The following is a 20816-nucleotide window of genomic DNA, read 5'->3' on the forward strand; positions in this document are numbered from 1 at the left end:
TTCTTACCTTTTGCCACCAGATTCTTCATAGGAATTAATGGACTCATCGGTTGTTTCCTCTCACAGTGCTTATGTAGCTGAGCAGCTCAACCTGTTCTAGCCCCCAGTCCATTTCACCTTTTTGTAGAGGCTTCTTGTTTATCCAGGACAGGAGCCTGGTTTTTTCAAATCCCGACTGAACATAATAAAAAGCTTTCATGTTGTGTTTTGGAGGAAATAGTGTAGTAAGGAACATTCCAAGTTCTTGTGCCCTCTCTCTGCTATGGCTGCCTTCCAAGAAGCTGTTAAGTTGGACATATGGCATCTTTCAGATATGTTTAATAGTTATTGTTCTGAATGAACTAGACCTGGAGGCTTTTGCGGAAGCAAGGACATTTTGCAGATTAATAGAGACGTATACATAAAAATGTCTGCTGCTTCTGTTCTTTCTCTTCTCAGTGAGGGGGTGGAGGGTGGGGTGGGGTTAAGCATGAACATGTACTCTGTTTAACAGTGGAATCTCTCTCCGTTTCCCTCTCCTTGGAGGCTCTGCAGGCTGCAAGTGACTTTAAAAAATAAATCCTGTGTCTGTGCTACCCAGCTGCTTAAAATAACAAATATAATAAGCAAAGCAAAAAGTTACCATACTGACTAATGGCCAGGCCAATCTACAAATAAATATTTATTTAGAATATACTTTAAAAAACCTTTAAAAAAACACTTAAGGAGGTCTAAGCTGTGTACAATAAAATTGTAGGTAACTCACAGCTAAAATCCACAATATAATTTTTAAAAAATGCCACAAAACCATCAAGAGATAAAATATGTAAAAAAAACAACCTGTATAAAAACAAATATAGGTAATTGAATAATTGCTGTGTTGTTTTGCCAAAACAAAGCTTTCAGCAGGCCTGTAAGAACACAGGTGCTGCCACATTAACTGAACAGCTCCCCACAAGTGAGGGAAGGACCTCAGGTAGCATTTGCAAAAGTGTAAATAAGCATGTATGTGGCAAGACACCCTTCAGTAAATTGGACCTGCAAAGTATTTACAAGTTTTTAAAAAAGAAGAGGAAAGAATCCTATTATAAGTGTGGACAACTTGATACAGTAGTTCAAAAGGCATCGTTTTAGGCTGTACCAACAGCATCTGTAATCACGTATAATATCTTAAACTGTACAACTACGAAAGTAGGTCAGCATTATTTTCTTCACGGCTGTAGGAACAAGCTTCTTGTTAGTTTACTCTCTCAGCCATGACTACACCACACCCACTCTCAACTAAAGCACTTATATAATACAACACTTCATTTCTATTGCCTCAGTAATCTTTTCAACAGCCATGTAAAAGGCAGAGCAAGCATTATTTGCCCTATATTGGAAGGTGAAATACAAATAAAAGTGTAATGGATAGGGTAGTGGTTCATTTAGGGCCAAACTAGTTACCTCCATGTTGACTAAATGGATGTTCACCTGTTACAATGGGTTACACTTAAAAGGGCATGTGGGGAATGCAGTGAATGTCCGCTTCCTCATCTCGCATTCTGTTGCTTTGGTGTGTGTTTTTCCCTTCCATCCTGTGTCTGCTACTAAAAGGCTGCCTTCAAGGGTCTCCTTCCCTGCATGCCTTTAGTGCAGTGGTGTCCAAACTTTTTTCAAAGAGGGCCAGATTTGATGAAGTGAAGGGCTGTGAGGGCCGACCAAAGGGCTGAGTTTTTGAGGGGTTTTTTTTTAGGATTTTACCCCAGGAAATAAACTGCCACAGGGGCCAGATTAAGCCGACCGGCGGGCTAGAAACTTACATTCTGTAATGCATCAGTGCTCTAGGCGCCACTAGGTAGCGTAGGTAAAGTTGCCTTAAGGCTTTTGCCAGAGCTTCAGAATGGAGTGACTCACACAGGTTGCACTTTCTTAGGGTTTTGTGTACATGCATCTTCTCCACTGTCCTCCTTTGAGCCAACAAGAATTCCAGACTCATGGAATACTCTGTGCTCTGGACGACTGTTGTGTGGCCTTATGTACAAGTTGGAGGGCAAGTACTAATGAGATGGTGGAGTGAAAAAGTGGCTTGAAAGCCTTTTTTTAAAAAAAGAAATTGGGTGAGCTTGATGTACAGAAGTTTTTGCTAGGCTATAACTGCTCCCACAGGGAAAATTATAGTTTTTCTCCCTCTTTCACTAGAACTTGTGGACACCCAGTGAAGATAACTGTTGGAAGATTTAAGACAGTCAAACTATGGAACTTGCTCCCTCCGGAGGCAGTGATGACCATCAACTTGGATGGCGTCAAAAGAGGATTGACAAATTCATGGAGGAGGGGGCTGTCAATGGCTACTACCTCTGCAATTGGAGGCAGCAATGCTTCTGAACAGCAGTTACTGGAAGCCATGGGAGGAGAGAGGTCTCTTGCGTCATCTCCCTGGTTTCCCACAGGCATCTGGTTGGCCACTGTGTGAACAGGATGCCGGACTAGATGAGCCATTGGCCTGATCCAGCAGGCCATTCTTACACTCTTATCCCATTCACCACACATGAGAATATGGTGGAGCACCTTCTACTCATTCTCCATCACCTGCCCTCAAAAACCATCTCTCTCAATATCCTTCTACACCATTGAAGGATTTTTAAGATGGACACCAGGCATTTAAAAAAAAAAACAACACAATGCAGGGAATGATTTGGGCATTTGAGTCAGGAAAGCGTGGAACAGAAACATTACTTCTCATGATATTTCCATGCCTCTGGCCCCAAGGCCTCACACTTTGAACTGTTGGCACTAGGTGTGTCTTCAGTAGCGCCTTTCTGCACAAATAAGGTATGGATGGGGTTGCAGAGTCATGCCTAATTTTGGCTTAAGGTTGGGAGTCCAACCACTAGGAAAATGCAGATGAAATTGTTGAAGTAATGAGGTGAAAAATAAAAACATTTCCATTCTGGCCAACTGTTCGCCTAAACAGTGCCTTCGCCCTGAAGGGAAAAAAGAAAGAAAGGAAAATAGTATTTTAAAAGGAAATAGCTGTGGGTTTTTTGTCGTTTATCAAAAAGTACAGGTGCCATTATGATAAGAAAGTACTGCATCTCTTAAAAATCAAATCCTATTCTGGTAAGCCATTAATTAACCCATTCTAAAATTAAGGCAGCGAAAGAGGGACAACTTAGAATTTGGAAAAACATGGTTCTCAAGTTACTTTACTACCAATCTGTTAAAAACCTGATGGCATTTAATTCTTTTGAACATATGATTTTCATAAACCAGTTCTGCATAAACTACATATAAGCCCAAGTATGAGGAAACTAATGGCTGATGTCCAAACATTCCAGAGAGCAGTTTTTTCCTGTTAAGAACACACTGTCCTACCAGCACAGTGCAAGATTCACATGTTATTTCCCTCTCAGATAAGCAGGATAGTGAAATCTTTAGAGCCTGATAAGGCTGCTGTTGCCAAGATTCCACTAGCCTATACCATTTTTAAAAATCTTTCTAAACTGGAAGTGGGTTGTTTCATGTACAGTAATCAGACAAGAACTGTTACGACACTCAGTTAAGTCTGAGTCTAAGCTCACGATTTCGCTGCCTTCGTTTCATTACAACCTTTGTATTAAAACAGTTGGTTTAGTTGATGATTAACAACTGAAGTTTAAAATGAATTAGTTTATGAAGTCAAAGCCTTTGGAATATTTGGTTGGTAGATATAGCATGCTAACCATTTTGCGTCTAGTCACAAACTTGTTGCTTCTAGATTTTTGGTTAAGTACGTACACTTACCTAGTGAAAATGGAATGAATGCTTCTTTCTTGACAAATTGTCCAGAGCTGTCCAAAAACCTCTCAGGACAAAACATTTCAGGGTTACTCCAGTACTTTTCATCAAAGTGTACAGAGTAGAGATTTGTAATGACTGTAGTGCCTTGAGGGATAGAATAGCCACGTACAACTGTATCCTTAGAAGTCGCATGGAAAATACCTAGTGGAGCTACGTTACAGAATCTTAAAATTTCATGCAGTACTGCCTCAGTGTATGGCATTTTACACTTTTCTTCTAGGCAAGGTGTTTTGTTCGGCCCAATAATTAAATCGATTTCTTTATGAACTTGCCCTGTTGGAGAAAAAGCTTTTAGTTTATTGAGTAACTGTTTGGCAAAAATAAGTAGACACATTCATTCTACATTTAACTATGAAACCTTTAAATATATTTGTAGACCCACTGATTTTGTGTACATTAGCCACATCCACTAGTCATGGAGAATCCTGGAAATTGTAGTTTGTTAAGGGTGCTGTGAACTGTAGGTCTGTGAGGGGTAACTACAATTTTCAGGATTCTTTGGGGGGAAATCATGACTGTTGAAGTGGTATAAGCATACTTTATGGTGTCAGGTGTGACCTTTGAACCAAATACAGTCGTACCTTGGATCCTGAATGCCCTGGAACTCGGATGTTTTTGCTCCCGAACATCACAAATGTGATTATTCCAGTTTTGGAACGTTCTTTTGGAACCTGAATGTCTGACAGGGCTTTCGTGGCTTCTGATTGGCTTTGGTTTTTGAATGTTTTGGAAGTCGAACAGATTTCTGGAACGGATTCCGTTTGACTTCCAAGGTACGACTGTACTCCAATACAGTCAGCTGAATAGATGATGCAGCATTGTTTTGTCAGTTTCCCTCCCCTACTTTCCCTGTTAAAATCTACTCTGGAGTCTTGCGGAATACTCTAGAATAGCATGGAGTCAGTAACTGGGAAGGATAAGTTGGGAAATAGGCCCCTTTTCCACCAGCAGACAGATCCTGAACAAACTCTGCTCAAAGGATATAACTTCCAGTGGGACCAAACTCTAGTTTCAACCTAATGTATTCAGATTGGGTAAAGATTTAACAAGTGCTGTTAATACCCTGCTTGGAATGCACATTCTTAATCATAAAAACAAAACACATCACAGCATATGGCATAACTTACCTTGAATATTAGGATAAAGAGCCATGAACAACACTGCCCATCTTAGAACATTTGTTGTAGTTTCTGTTCCAGCAATTATTATTTCTCCAGCAGAGAAAATTAAGTTTTCTGTTGTAAATGTAGACTCGGGGTCATTTTTATTTTTGTCCATCTCATCAAAATATGCATCTATAAAATGCCTTGGTGACTGAGGTTTCCTATTTTGTGAGAAACGCTCAATAAGGTGGAGTAGAAAAGTATAGACTTCAGATGCATTTTTAAAGAGTTGCTGATGCTTTCCAAAGGGCAAGGCACCGATCCATGGAAAAGCATTGTACAAAAATGCAGAAGAACTAGCTGCTAGTTCAATGTTTTCACTAAATATGTCCATCATATGCTGAAATTCAGTGTCTTCATATGTAAACCGTTCTCCAAAAAGAATCAAGTTAGTAATATTTGAAACTGCATTTGTTATCAAGTATTTCAGATCAAAAGGCTTGCCCTTATAGGTATCAATGGCCTCAAGGAAAATGACTGATTCTTCTGATATTTTGCTTTCGAAGGACTTTTGACCATATCCAAAAATACGGAAGCTTGTTACAGCCAGCTTGCGATGCTCTGTCCAACCTCTGCCATAACTTGAGTTCAATAAACCTGAAAGATACGAGCGTCAATATGCTTAACCCAGGATCTTACTTCCTCTTTCATCCATATGATCTTTTTATGATCTGCAGCTACACACACAGTTACACACATGTACAAACAAAAACGGTATCCTAAATTCATCACAGTGAATTAGTTTTACTGTTATCTTTCTAGAGTTAATGACTTCAGAATTATGTCCTATGTTTTAAGTGCATGCAACATTATACCTACGCAAAATGCAACCTGTTTATAGCACTTTGGGAACTGCATGCGTAAAAATGTTCTTTTTAATGCCAATTTCCACTTCCCTGAAGTTTCAAGGTAGCCTTTTCCTAAGCCAGTTTCCTTGTAAAGTGTATACTGGTGATTTATGTAATAGATGCTTATTTTCAAATACAAAAGGACAAGTGGGGGGGGGGAGAGGCTTATTTACAGATGCTTATTTACAAATACAAAAAGTCAAGTGGGGCGGGGGGAAGGCAGGCACCAACACAGGTAGTGCTAGGCAAAGATATAAAGATCAACCAACTATTTCTGTACATCCATGATTTTGTGGGGGGGGGGGAGAAGAGTGTTTCTTAACAGCAAACCAGGAACCTTCTCACCTGTCCCACAAGGTAAACAGCTTTTGAAACAGAGTGTGAAGTAGACAAGCAGCTTGAGTTAGAGTGACAAAACTTGTTTAAATACATTTTTAATTTAGATTATGCTTGAGGAACTGAATTGCTGTAAAATTACAGAAGACAGATAAATAGATTTACATGCAATTTTTAAAATCTTCCAAACCCTTTTTTTAAAAAAAATTTTAATTTATATATATTTTTTATTAATAGGGTTGGCTAAAACTTATGTATCCCTTAGAGTGCAGTTAGAACTTGATGCAGGACTAGTGATTAAGTTGCCTGCTAGCTGGATAGCTCAGTTGGTTAGAGTGCGGTGCTAACAATGCCAAGGTTGCAGGTTCGATTCTCATAAGAGACAGCTGCATATTCCTGCATTGCAGGGGTTTGGAGTAGATGATCCTCAGGGTCCCTTCCAACTCTGATTGTAAATAAGGTTTTACAAGGACACATTAATTCTCCAATGCTCTCATGCCCAAAAGAAACGAAAGCACTTAGTAATTTGGGGTGCTTTTCATTTTAGTGTCCAAGATATATTTCATTTTTACCTTTTAAAGGGTATGTTTTCAGCTCTTAACACTGTCTACAGCACTGAACATGTACAAGCAATGATTTCCAAACACAACTGCCGTAACTGCATGCTACCACATTTGTCATCAGAGTACAGTGGTACCTCTAGTTGCGGACTTAATCCATTTCAGGGTGCCATTTGCACCCCGAAAAGTCCACAACTAAAGCGCCTCTTCCGTGCATGTGCGATTGAGTGTTTCTGCGCATTATGCGAAGTGCGCAGATCATTTCTGTGCATGTGGCGAACCCGGAAGTAAACACTTCCAGGTTTGCCACGTTCGTAAGCTGAAAGTCCATAACAAGAGCGAAACACAACTAGAGGTACCACTGTATTACTTAGCTATGTATCTTGATCTCCCAATCTGGTTTGCAGAGTACACTAAACGTGCAAATACATGTAAACAAAGTGTCATAAGCTAATAAGCAGTCTTAGGAAGATACAATTCTAAGTGGAGGAGTGTCATGGAAGAGAACACTTCCTATTGGTTTTTCTGCTCAATGTCACCTGTGTTTTCCCACATGGGGTTCTGGATGCCAATTTACTAGGGTGCCACACAAATTTGAGCCCACCCATTTTGATATTACTAGCTTAAGTCAACTGCAAGTCACTGTTGCATAAACATTAGAGAATAGGTTTTTAATTCATGAAAGGCATTTATAAAAGGTATTAAATGCAATTCAGCAGTATCTTTTAAAGAACATTTAAGGAATGTACAAATGAAAAATGAAAGAAAAAACAACCCATGAGATTATCAATGTGTTCCAAATTCTGCAAGCAGTGAGTAGGGGCAGGAAGGGACAAGTCTAGGGCACAAGTTGAGCACTTTTATAAAGTCCAGTCAATTTAAATGAAACAGTTTAGCATATTCTTACATTTTTTCCATGTTTTCTACTAGATTGTGGCAGATTTAGCTTTCTGTTATACTGCTGCGGGGGGGGGGGCATGTCTTTGTTCTGTGAACTGCCCTGAAACCTCCGGGTATAGGGCAGTATTCAATAAATATTAATAATAAAAACAGGTGCTGAACCACTGTAGTAAGGGTTCCTAACCAATGGCAACCTGCTAGTTCTACAATGGATCTCTCACAACGATAAAAGCAAAGGCAGCAAAGCTACAGTTAAAAAGGAATTGTGCATTAAACATACCTTCGTGAAATACACAAATACCAAAATGTTGCAGCGCTTCCTATGTGTGCATTAACCTTGGCACACGAATGAATGGGCGTTACTCAAGTGCCTCAGGCCACCCCCTTGACTCTTCCAGTTGTTCCTCCCCACATTTGATTGTCATGAGTAGTACTGTGTAAGAGAAAGGGACTGCAGGAGGGTTATTGTTGCTGCCTCCATTGCACTCTTGCTGTAATGTTTACTGAAAGAACCTATGAGGTGGGTAGAGTTGGGGCCGGGGACGGGCTTCAAGGGATGGAATGATCAGAAATATAGCCTGCCTAAGTATGAAGCCATCTTATTCTTCCTGGCTAAAGGACAACATTTCCAACAGTGCACATCAACAGCCAGCTTCAAGTTTGATTTCCCAATGTTGCCCTTTGGACAGAGCTTGAGGAATTTTGCAGACCAAGTCAGAAAGTACATACAAATGAAAAATGCTCTCAGGGTTGTTTCTTTAAAGTTAGTAAGAAGACCGAATTGCAGGCACCTTTTTAAAAAGCATATACCCAATACACTAATAAGTCTCTATTAAAACAACAACAACAACAACAACAACAACAACAACAACAACAACAACACAACCACCACCACGTACCTCCCATTTTTGTCAGCTTCTTGAACAAAGGAAGAGATGGCCTGTCTGCAAAAATCTCACTCTGCTGAACAAGGCATTCTTTTACTGCATCATAGCCATTCAGGACAATAGTTGATATCCCTCCAAGATCAAGGCTAAATACCTTTAAAAAAAAATTACATGTCACTTTCAAGAATTGGGGTGGGGGGTGGGCAGAGAGAGAAATACTAGTTTCTTTTTCTTTAGAAATGTTCGTTTGGTCCATGGGCAGCACAACAGGTATGCTTCTAACACCACATGATGCTCACAAATATGCTACATGTGCTATGCAGAAAGATTACAGTTGCATAACAATATCGCAGTTTGCCTTCATTCACAGATGGTTATATGTCAAAATACATCTCTGGAACTATCATACAACATCAATAATATATCTTTCCAGTCCAACATGTTGGCTAGGCTTACTGTCAGACACATGAGCTTCCTACATATTGCTTCACTTTGCAGGAGGAATATTGTCTGCATCATTCTTAAAGTGAATGCATTACCTGTCACAAGAGATAAACATAAATTGGCAATATGTTTCTGTGGCAGCAGGAATGACACGTCACGAACAAAGTGTCCCTGAGCAGAAGATGAAAAAAACTCTGCAGTAAGAGGCATGCTTCTGTTAAGATTACGCAACAGGTGCCTCACTATCTTTAGAAGACATCCAAACTAGAAAACAGTTGTTTAATTTAAGCTATACAGTGGTACCTCTGCTTACAAACTTAATTCGTTCTAGAGGTCTGTTCTTAAGCCGAAACTGCTCGTAACATGAGGCGTGCTTCTGCTAATGGTGCTTCCCGCTGCTGCCACGCGATTACCGCTCACATCCAAGGGCAAAGTTCGCAACAAGGGGCATCTACTTCCGGGTTAGCGGAGCTCGTAACCAGCAGCGTTCGCAAGGAGGACAGTACGTAACACAAGGTTCCACTGTAGTGAGCGAGCAAGGGTCTGAAACCACATTTTTATCCAGACTTCCTTTCACCAACCAGAGTTTAAAGCTGTTTTGTAAATAAGTTCAGAAATTACTAGCATGCACACCTAGTCCACGTTTCCATACTAGCTACTTTAAACAAAATTCTTCTACAAGCAGGGAGGACAGGTTGATCCTTGCTCCTTCCTCCATTGCTAGCAGTAGACTGGGCATAGGCAAACTCGGCCCTCCCGATGTTTTGGGCCTACAAGTCCCACAATCCCTAGCTAACAGGACCAGTGGTCAGGGATGATGGGAATTGTAGTCCCAAAACATCTGGAGGGCTGAGTTTGCCTATGCCTGCAGTAGACTATTGGAGGAGGCATGGAGAAATCTGTCCTGCCTCTGCCAGACTTAGAATCATAAAATCACAGATCTAGAGTAAGAAGGGACCACCAGGGTCATCTAGTCCAACCTGCTGCAGTGCAGGAATCTTTTGTCCAACGTGAGGCTCAAACCCATGACCCTGAGATTAAGAGTGAGCCAAACCTCTTGCTTGCATGGAATTCCTGCTCACTTAAGGTTACCAGGCAAGTTGTTGTTTTTTTATCATATTTATTAAAGTTTCCAATAATATAGAAATATAACAGAAAAGAAAAGATAGAATATATTTAAAGCCTTACATTCGTTACCTTCTTTCTAGGACTCCCTCCTCCCCCTCCCGACTATATTCCCCTTTCATTAATTTGGTTCCACAAGCTCTCACTCCCAGTTTAAAACTTAATATGTTTAACCCATTAACCAATTTAAATTATACAATCTTACCATCATCCCTCATCGTTAACAGAAAAAGAAAAAAATATTTTCCCCCAAGATCCACCCCAATTTCCTTCCACGAATTCCCTTTTTTAAACATGTCAAATCAAAATACCATAATATACAAAAGTTATATAAAGAAATAGAAGATAAAAAATATAAGAAGGTTCAAAAAGATGGTTACATAGCCTTTGGATTCCAAAACTCCCCCCTCCCTTCCCCGGTTTGAATTCCCCATGCCCATCAGTCTATATGTTGTCAGCCTGGAGGTCTCAAGTCCATGGCCAGATTTTTTCCCATTCCACCTTGCCGGTTTTCTTTTAATTTATTTATTTTAGTGATGTTTAACTTCAAAAATCCAGTCTAATAGAGGCCTTTAATTTCCTTGGTCTTTGCTGCTCCTCCCATTGTTCTTTCCGTGTCGTAGTTAGTCCTTTGTTCTTTTTATTCCTTACTTTCTCAGGTTTCTTGTCTTGTTCAGCTGCTAAAACGTTCTTATTCCGAGATCTGGTATCTCTACAGAGGTTTGTTGTTCAGGAACAAAAACTTACGTCCAGTCCCTTCCTTTCTTCAATAGAAAATTCTATTGTCTCCTTTTAATGTAAACACCTCTGTAGACAAAATACTATTTCAGTTTTGCAGCTTTCCCAGAAGATAAGTCCTGTGCGAATCCCAGAGTGATTTTCCACGTACGACCACTTGTAATGTCCCGAAACCCCTCTAGGGGGATTGTAGTAACTTTGTATCCTCTAATCCAAAAGTCAAATTGTTGTTCCTTATTTTCCGACAGTTTATATCCATATTGTGTCAAATTGTAACAGAATTAGCCAGCAAAATCCTTGTAACAAAGTCCTCTTTATATTCTCCAGCTTTGACAGCTACTTTGACAGCTGTCAAAGTCTCCGTCTCTCTTCGCCAGGCTCTACGAATCGCCCCGGTTCCCAGGGGGGGTTGCATTTTCCCTCTCACCCTCCACTCTTCTCCTCCAGCACAGTTCTTGTAATTTCCCATCGTGGAATTAATGATTTTTATCAGCAATAAACTTCTCTTTCGATCTTGGTTACCCAGTCCTTGTTTTCGAATGTTTACAATCGGGGGGGGGGGGACTGACTTCCTTTTTAGATCGCCCCCGCTCGTGCCGAATCCGAAAAAAAATTCTTTTTTTCTCCTTTTGTACCCGGTTTCCCAATTACTCACGGGTTGTTGTTGATAGTCCGAATTTCCAATGGAAGAAGTCAGCGCTCTCCGTCGAATGGCATGCGGCTGCGCTCGGCAGGGGAAGCAGTGGACTCAAAGCACCACGCCACTCCCCGGCACCCGATCCGAAGCCTTTAAAAAGGCTCCTTCACGAGTCGGGAGGGCGCTAGCGGTGCCAGCCGAGTCCCCATGTCCACGGGCTCCGTGCCCATGGTTTTTAAGGGTCCCCGCGTCGCCGGCGCGGTAGGACCCAGCCCCTGCTGAGCAGACTCCCTCCGGAGCTCGGAGGGAGTCCGCCATTCGGCGATGGCGCCAACCCGGAAGTCAGGTTACCAGGCAAGTTGTTAAATACTTGGCTGGTCCAGACAAGCCACATTTAAGACGCCACAGGGAACTGTGGTTAGTTCTGTGGTATGTGAAGGAGAAGGCTTATGCAGGCTTATTCACATAGTGGGAAACCATGGTTTAATTGTATACCATACAAGAAAGTATATTTTATCATTTTTCTGTACTGATCAAATAGCTGAATATGGAATCATTATTTTTGCAGTTAATAAAAAATTGCATAAAGCTTAAAATTCTGATTTCGGTTTCCAGTTTTTGTCAGCAAATGTTCCTTTTCATAAGCTAAAGGAAAGTGTTTCTATTTGTGACTCATTATGATTGATATGATCACTAAACAAACAAACAAACAAACAACTAAGGGAAACTTTTAAGGAGAAATGTCCTAGTGGTCACTCCTTTTCTTGTTCCTATGAGTAATGATATTTTTTCACAAGAAACTCAAGGCACTGCGACTGTCCTCTTTGCATCCCTGCAGTAGAAAACATCCTGTATTCCAAAGAGTATTAAAAAAACATGTCCTTTCTTTACAGCAATTGGCAACAAGCCTGTAGGATAGTAAACTGTCAACATTCCAACTGAGTTTATGCTTCTAGCAGCTGTTGATACATTTTGATTTGTTGTAAATGTTTTTAATCAAGATTTTCTAGCTGTCCCGGAGAGAATTTTTAAAGACGAAAAGGTGGGAGGTTATTGGTTGTCTCCAAAGCAGCATCAGTGGAGTTTTCCAACCTCTGAAGCTGATTTTGAGGGCATGCAGGGTGTTGCCAGGAAAAGGAGGAGAAAGTTCCATTCATGGAGCAGGAGTGTTGGGTGCTATTCTGTATATAGACCAGCATGTCATCACTATGCAGCAGCAGACAACTAAAGTAACAACTTTGCCATTTCTTGTGAAAGTATATTTAACTCTGAGTTGTGGCTGTGCTGGTACTCCGCTCGATAAATAAGAAAGGCAAACTGGCTTAAGTCCCCTAACATCAGGAACGTATGTTAAGAGTCCTCATTGGCTGCAGCTTCATGGTGTATGTTGGCGATGTGCTTAGTAATCTGGATGGCGTGCAGGATAAGGCTTAAATTGAGAGTGCCCCAAGTTCAGTGTTACCCCGCAAAGGGAAGACATGTTCATTTTACTGATGACTTCCTTCCCCTATTCTATAACAGTTTTTTAAAACTTGCCACATTCTCTTAGAAATTTAAATAAGAAAGCCCTCTAACTCACATCTCAAACCTAAGCAGTTTTGAGGTGGAGTTAGTTTGGTACTATAGTCCAACATGTAAAATAGAAACAAAGATTCCTGTGGCATCTTAAATATCTAGCAGAGTTGAGACACAAAGTGCAGCCCACTTTGACAAGGGTCACAGGGTAAAGCAAGTTTCTCTTTTTTTAATGTTGAACTTGGAGCTGTATTAACAGACAGTATTAGCAACATACTGCACTGGTATGCTTGGTTGACAACTTAGGCAACTTTCTGAAAAAAGCAGGTGCACACCTTTACAAAATGGTATTTAATAATAACTATGATGCAACCAAGTCTCACAATTGTACTGCAAACTTTATATATTTTAAGAATTCTGTGCCAAACACAACAAGACTCAATACAAAATGGCAAATAATAAACCACATCCTGTTACTGCAGTTCAAATATGCAACAGCCAAAACATAAAGTGACTTTAAAATAAAGTCCCGTTGATTTCAGCGATACTTAATCCCAAGTACCGGTAACTAAGCTTAGAATAGCCTCCTAAACCTCCTGACATAAAAACTGGTCACTGTAACGAAGCCTTTATGACTTCCTCACTTACAAGGTGAGTCTTATATAATTCTTTTGTTTGTAAAGTGCTTTCCTAACTGAGGTCTGCCTCCAACAACTCTTGCAAGTTGGCCACTAGGCTAACAGTGAAATCCTCAGAAATAAGCTTTAGGTTTAACAGGATTTACTCCTAGGTTAAGTGGGTGTAGAACTGCAGTCTCTTTCCCGAGAGGAAGCTCATTTAACTGAATGGGGCTCAACTTCTAGCAACAGAACAACGAGCACATTAGCAAAGCTAAGCAGGGTCCGGTATGGTTTCAAATGAGATGGGACCGGGGTTGAGATCCCTGCATTGCAGGGGGTTGGACTAGATCTCAGCCATGAGATTACATGCCCCTTCCAACTCTAGAGTAGACAGGGATACGATTGTCTTGCAAGGGCAGGAAAGAACAGCCTTGGGCAGAGAGGAAGCGAAACTTGAACCCAGATCTGAAAGTGAGGTTGTGGAAAGAGTTCAGATCGGGGCTTATTCACGTGAATAGGAAAAGCCTCGTCTTACAACTTAACGGAGGGGTCTTGGAAGTGGCAAATGTCTAAGAGTTAGATCGAGGGGCGCTTGGTCTCCCCAGGGCCAGCTCCTCCTCGGGACCCCCAACCCCCCGCCCGCGGGGCTGCAGTACCTGCCCGTAGAGCTGGCTCTGCCTCTTCATGTAGACGTGCGGCTGCTCCGAGGCCAGCGAGTGGATGTTGCCGATGAGAGGCAGCCCCGGCGGGCCGGGCGGGAAGCCCACCGGCCGCCTCTGCTTCAGCAGCTGCCTCACCACCAGCGGCAGCAACAGCAGCACGAGGACGCCGGCGCCCACAGCCGCCGCACCGGCCGAGCCCACTCCCGGGACCCCGGACCACATTTCCCGCTCCTGCCGGCCCCAGCCAGCCAGTCGCCGGCTCTGCTCTCGCGCTCCCTTTCTCCTCTTCCTCCAAACACGCAGAAACAACAACATCCCTCGGCCCGCTTGCCGCGTCTTCTTATAGGACGCCGGCGGCGCTCGTCAGGCGAAGCCGAGCCTGATTGGTTGAGCCGCCTCGCGCTCTTCCCCCCCCCCCGGCCCCTCTTGTTCTGGAGTTGCGCCTGGGGACAGTTCGCGAGTGGGATGCTGGGGGGGGGGGGGTCGGGAGTTCCCACGGGAGCAGCTGCAACTCCATTTCCCGCCGCGGCTTCCCCACCCACCCCGTCAAGACGCGCGTTTATCTCCCCACACAAGCTTGCTTCATCATAAGCAGCGGCTCTTCCTTGCATAACAGGCAGCAATTGCTGCAAACTGATTTGAATAGGGGCGGGGAAGGCTCACCTGATAGCAAATTCAGGTCAGGGGCAGCAGCGGGGGGGGGGGCATTCGGAAAGAGGCAGGGATTTCCCCGTTTCTGAAAGCCTGAGAATTCCCGGCAAAACCCCTTCCTTTCAGCGCTAAGCTCTTTCCGCTGGCTGCCCCATCCTCAGAGCAAAGGTTAAAAGAACAACTCATTTCTATACTCTTTTTAAAAAAATAATTTTGTAGCATTTCCAGTTGTCAAACCTGAAACTCCTTGTTCTTGCAGTTTTCAGTGTGTGTGTGTGTGTGTGTGTGTGTGTGTGTGTACTTGATGCCACAACAAAGCTGTGGTACACATGGCTGTCACATGGAGAGCATTTTAATTTACTTCATGGAAGCTGTAGATAGGTAGCCGTGTTGGTCTGCCATAGTCAAAATAAAAAAATTCCTTCCAGTAGCACCTTAAAGACCAACTAAGTTAGTTCTTGGTATGTATCTGAAGAAGTGTGCATGCACACGAAAGCTCATACCAAGAACTAACTTAGTTGGTCTTTTAAGGTGCTACTTCATGAAAGCTGTTCCTGAAGGAAGAACTGTGAGGGGAGAGACTCCATCAGGCAAGGCCTCCTTCCACCTGCCTTGCTCCACCCTCTAGTCTCTGCTTCTCCGTTTGTGTTGTATTATTTTATGTACTGTGGCTTGCTGTTGTTTTACTGATTATAGTTTAGAAATTATTTATTGTATCTGCTGTTTAACTTTTATATGTTATTATTATTATTTAATACTATTGTAATGATTGTTGAATGTTACTTTTTTGATACAGGTTACCTATTTTAAAGTTATGTTTTATTATCACATTTTTGTATTGCATTAGATTGTTGTAAGATGTACAGTTTTTGTTTCTTCAGCTTGTAAACCGCCTTCAGCATTGTAAGATAGAAAGATGGTATACAAATTAAAAATGATGATGATGATAAGCAGTTCCCAGTATGTGGTGAGTTATTTGCAAGTAGTGGCTTACCACATGAATTATGGTTGCTACTTCCTTGTGGTAGAATAGACACCAAGACCAGTTGGTATGAAAAGGGCTGTTTCACATATAAATGTACTTCTTCAGTTTACTGTAGGCTTGATCATAAACAACAGAATGTGTGAACAGACCCCCAACGAAGAACATTGGCTTGGATCTGAAGATAAATGAAGGTTCCTCTGCTTGATTTTGAGCGATCCCCTGATCCCCTGCAACTTCCTGTGGCCAACAGAAGGCTGTCCAGCTTCTGACTGAATGTTTGCAGATAGAGAGAGCCCTTCCATTGTACAACTGCTCTTCCTGTCAACAAGCATCTCCTTAGGTTGACTCATCAATCTAACCTCCTGTAACTTAAGCTCATTAGATCTAGCCCTGCCCTCCATAACTGAACAATAATTGAACACATTTCATATATAAAGTTTTCATATTTTGTTATAAAAAAATTAAATTTGTCACAAGGGATGATCAAAACTAATCTTAACTGTTTATAATGGTTTTAATAATTACATGTGGTTAATTTTGATTTTCGGATAACTAAATAAATGTGAAAATCATCTTTGAATGTGTGAGATTTCATGCTATAATAATGATTTTAAGCTGCGTTCTGTAGGCAGTGGTGAATCTCCTCCCACCCATCTTGCACTTGGTGTTCAGACATCACTTGCACCACTCTAGTTACACTGTGAACTGCCCTGAGGATCAGAGATTATGTCTTTCGCCTAAGTGACAGATCTTCGGGTCTTTGAGGAGTGCTGTCATGTTCCTCCCTCCAGTCTTCTCTAGCCTAAACACACACAATTCCTACAACCTCCTCATAGGAATTATGATCCACATCTCCAATTATCTTTGGTGTCTTTTGAACTCATTCCAATTTGTCTACCCAGAATTGGAGATTGTACTGATGACGTCTGACTAGTGCAACATAAAGTGGAACTATTGTTTCCTGCAGCTTGGAAGCCTTTATTGCTACAACCTAAAATAATATCTTCTTCCTCTTCCTCTTCCTCACAGCCACATCACACTTCTTTCGCTCATGTTCGGCTTGCTTTTGTTTTGTTTTCACGTGTACTATTGCCAAGCCAGGGCCGGCCTGCTCATGAGGCAAGGTGAGGCAACCGCCTTAGGTAGCAGACTCTGGAGAGCTGTGATGGGTGGCATGTCTGTGCCTGCCACCCCCCACTGTGTGCTGCTGCAAGAGAGAGGTGGGTGATGGAAAAGGCGCTCAAGAGAATTGGTTCACAGCCAGCAAGTTTTTCTCTCTCAGGGAGAGGTACATTCAGAGACGAGAGAGGAATGAAGATCAGGATCAGAAACAAGCAAGGAGTGAAGATCAGCATTGAGGGGAAATAAGGGGAGAGAAAAGATCAGCATTGGGATGCGGGGGTGAGGAGCCCCGGCTGTATTTTTAAAAGCACCCTTCACAAGCTACAGTTGGGAGAATGCCAATTTTTTATTTGCCTCAGGTGCCAATATCTGGGGCCGGCCCTCCATCCTATACCTATGCATTTTATTTTTAGTCCTAAATGCAGAACTTTGGCGTTTCTGCTGAATTTATTTTATTGGCAGCCCAGTTTCCCATGCTCTTCAGGTAATTTTGAATACAATTCCTGTCTTCTAAGGCATTTACTATCCCTCCCAGTTTTGCATCACCAACAAATTTAATAAGGATTCCTTCCACCCCTTCATCAAAGTTATTGATACAAAAGGTTGAAGAGTACTGGTCCTCGGACAGAGCCTTGCAGCATCTCACTCCTTACCTTGTTCCAGTTTGATGAGCACTCTTTGTGTACAGTTTTCTAACCATTTATGAATCCACCAGGTGATATTATCATTAGCATGCACTTAACCAGTTTGCTAATCAAAATATTTTGGAAAAGTTTGTCAAAAGCTTTGCTGACTTCAAGATAAATTCCACCAGAGCATTCCTACCACCACCACCACCCAGGTTTGTTTTTGATTTTTTTATAAATCAATTAAGTACCAAACTAAAGGAATTATGAAAAAAAATTCAAGTGCCTTGAAAATGAGGCAAAATCAATCAATCAATTAAAATGCCTCTTTTATAGTGAAAGAAAATGTTCAGGAAACTGTAGGACAGCTTTCAGCACAGTACTAGTTAGTTTAGAACAGCCATAACAAAATATTACATAAATCTGCAATTAAAAAAATAAACTTTAGAGAAACTTCTTTTCCTTTTCCCTTTAAGGAAAAACATGTTGAATAAGCATGCTAATTTTTCATTTGGAGTATGAGACTCTGTTTCATAAGACTTTCAGTAGATGAGGTGCCAAGAAGATTTTATCTGGAAGATTAATCATAAGTCATGTTGATACTATCAGAAATACTTACTATTATCTTAATTAAAATGTTTTGGTGGCAAGAACTTTTTGCTGCAACATGGCAATCCCCTTGGAAATTTCTGAACGGTACATGCAAAAATCTTGGAATCAGTTTTTGTCATACTTTCTTTTTATTACTTTTTAACCTTTTTGTTATTATTATTTATGTATATTATTTTTGAGACCTGTGCTTTTTAACTTGTTCAAAACTGATCTGGAGTTAGGGGTGGGCAGTGAGGTCCCAAGTTTCCTGATGGGACCAATTTTTTCAGGGTCATTAAAAAAAAGGACCTCTCCAAATGGGTAGTAAATGAATGGGTAGTAAAATGGGAAATGCAATTCAATGCAAGCAAATGTAAAGTAATGTATATTGGAGCAAAATTTCCCCATATACAAACACACACACACACACACACACACACACAGAGAGAGAGAGAGAGAGAGAGAGAGAGAGATGCATGCTATCTTCCATAGCACAGCCTTCTCCAGCTGGTGTACAAAAGATAGGGGATATGGGGATCTAAATCTATCTTGGCGATAATTGAGCCTCATGTTCAAAGCAGGAACATTCTGCTTCCAAATCATTTATAGTGCAGTCCACTTACAATGCTTCCACTCCAGATTCTGTAATTTGAAAGACTATGTAATTTGAACAGCTTTCATGTATGGTTTAGACTGGCTTGACCGTCTGTTCACCAAATCATGTCACGTCTGCATGACAGGCAGGGTATACTACTGAATTTAAGGACAGCCTCCATTTAACATCTTATTAAATTTGTGTGCCCACACAAACCTACAAACACAAGTTCCTTTTATATGCTTTGAAAATAACTGATGGAAAAAGGTTGTTTTCTGCTGCTCCAGAGAAGCGGACACGGAGCAATGGATCCAATCTACAAGAAAGAAGATTCCACCTAAACATTAGGAAGAACTTCCTGACAGTAAGAGCTGTTCGACAGTGGAATTTGCTGCCAAGGAGTGTGGTGGAGTCTCCTTCTTTGGAGGTCTTTAAGCAGAGGCTTGACAACCATATGTCAGGAGTGCTCTGATGGTGTTTCCTGCTTGGCAGGGGGTTGGATTCGATGGCCCTTGTGGTCTCTTCCAACTCTATGATTCTATGAGTCTATGATATTTCCATGGTAGTGTGAAGCAATTGAGATGGTTCAAACGAGGGAACATCCTCCTCCATCTGCAAATAAATCTAAATGAGACATTATGAAAGCATCTATGAATTCATGGGTGTATCATGAGATGCTTATCTAAATTTATGTTAGGAAAGTTAGCACATTTTCAGTGAGGTCATAAATTTCTACGGAAGAAATACAGATATGGTGTTCAATACAGGAACAAACAGTGCCAGGGAACTGATTGTGGTGCTGGATCCCATTACCTCCTTCTACCATTTTACAAGGGACGTGGGTGGCGCTGTGGTCTAAACCGCAGAGCCCAGGGCTTGCCGATCAGTCCGTGACTGGACCTAATGGTCAGGGCGTACCTTTACCTTTACCTTTTTACCATTTTACATCGCAGCATAAAAGAAGAAACATTGTTGGACCTTTTTGGCCTTTTCCCCCACCATGGGTCAACTTGTGGGACAATTCACTTGTCAGTCACTTGGTGTCAGCATGACCTTAGATCAGGCACCCCCAAACTCAGCCCTCCAGCTGTTTTGGGACTACAATTCCCATCACCCCTGACCACTGGTCCTGTTAGCTAGGGATGATGGGAGTTGTAGTCCCAAAACAGCTGGAGGGCTGAGTTTGGGGATGCCTGCATTAGATGGTTGACAGGTTGTCTCACCCACCTGTTGAAGTCCATTGCACAGCACTTCCCAATGCACTGATTGGCTAGAGTCTTGTGCTGTCATGAGCCCACCCCCCTCCTTCCAGGGGAGCAATTTTTTCAAATCCTTTAAATCTGTGTGAGTTTTATATTAAGTAAATAAAGAGCTAAATGTACATTAAATGAGATGATCTTTCAAGGAGGGTTTACTTTTTGAATGGAACAATTCTATACTCTACCTTCTACTGGTGGGAAGGTATTTCAACACAACACCAGGAAAATGGCTACTGTTTCCTATACAGTGGTACCTCGGGTTACATACGCTTCAGGTTACATACACTTCAGGTTACAGACTCTGCTAACCCAGAAATATTACCTCAGGTTAAGAACTTTGCTTCAGGATGAGAACAGAAATCGTGCAGCAGTGGCACAGTGGCAGCAGGAGGCCCCATTAGCTAAAGTGGTACCTCAGGTTAAGAACAGTTTCAGGTTAAGAACGGACCTCCGGAACGAATTAAGTACTTAACCCAAGGTACCACTGTATGTGCTCAGGTCAAGAGGGGAGAAATAGAAAAAAACCCCTCATTAAAATGACAGAAACAGCAGAAGCACAGCCTGTGGCAATCAATCATGGACTGTGTTGACAACACTGTCCACATGCCCATGGAGGAAATGTTGGGCAAAGTGAAGAATAAAAATGTAGGAAATTAAATAGCTGTTGGTAGGTTTAAGGCATTTATGGCACAGTGACAGCTTAGGCAACATTGTACAAGAAGCAGGAGAAGTTCCAGTTTGGTGTAGTGGT

The 20816-nt window shown here is 41.7% G+C and overlaps 1 protein-coding gene across 1 annotated transcript; it reads right to left on the reverse strand.

Moving 5' to 3' along the window:
- Positions 1-2581: 2581 nt before the first annotated feature.
- On the reverse strand, positions 2582-14513 carry CYP2R1 (cytochrome P450 family 2 subfamily R member 1). The gene is made up of 5 exons (XM_081198014.1): positions 14231-14513; positions 8508-8649; positions 4929-5561; positions 3745-4074; positions 2582-2945 (listed from the first exon to the last, which is right to left on the reverse strand). The coding sequence occupies exons 1-5, from the start codon at positions 14456-14458 to the stop codon at positions 2767-2769; spliced, it is 1512 nt and encodes a 503-aa protein (XP_081054140.1). The 5' UTR covers positions 14459-14513; the 3' UTR covers positions 2582-2766.
- Positions 14514-20816: the final 6303 nt, after the last annotated feature.

This window comes from Podarcis bocagei, assembly GCF_964188305.1.
Source record: "Podarcis bocagei genome assembly, chromosome: 1".
Classification (NCBI taxonomy): Eukaryota; Metazoa; Chordata; class Lepidosauria; order Squamata; family Lacertidae; genus Podarcis; species Podarcis bocagei.

Coding starts and splice junctions, on each gene's coding strand:
- CYP2R1 (XM_081198014.1), bottom strand. CDS start 14,458: ATGTGGTCCGGGGTCCCGGGAGTGGGCTCGGCCGGTGCGGCGGCTGTG. Junction 8,650..14,230: donor AGAGCCAGCTCTACGGGCAG/GTACTGCAGCCC, acceptor TTTTTTTTAAAG/GTATTTAGCCTTGATCTTGG. Junction 5,562..8,507: donor GAAGCTGACAAAAATGGGAG/GTACGTGGTGGT, acceptor CGTATCTTTCAG/GTTTATTGAACTCAAGTTAT.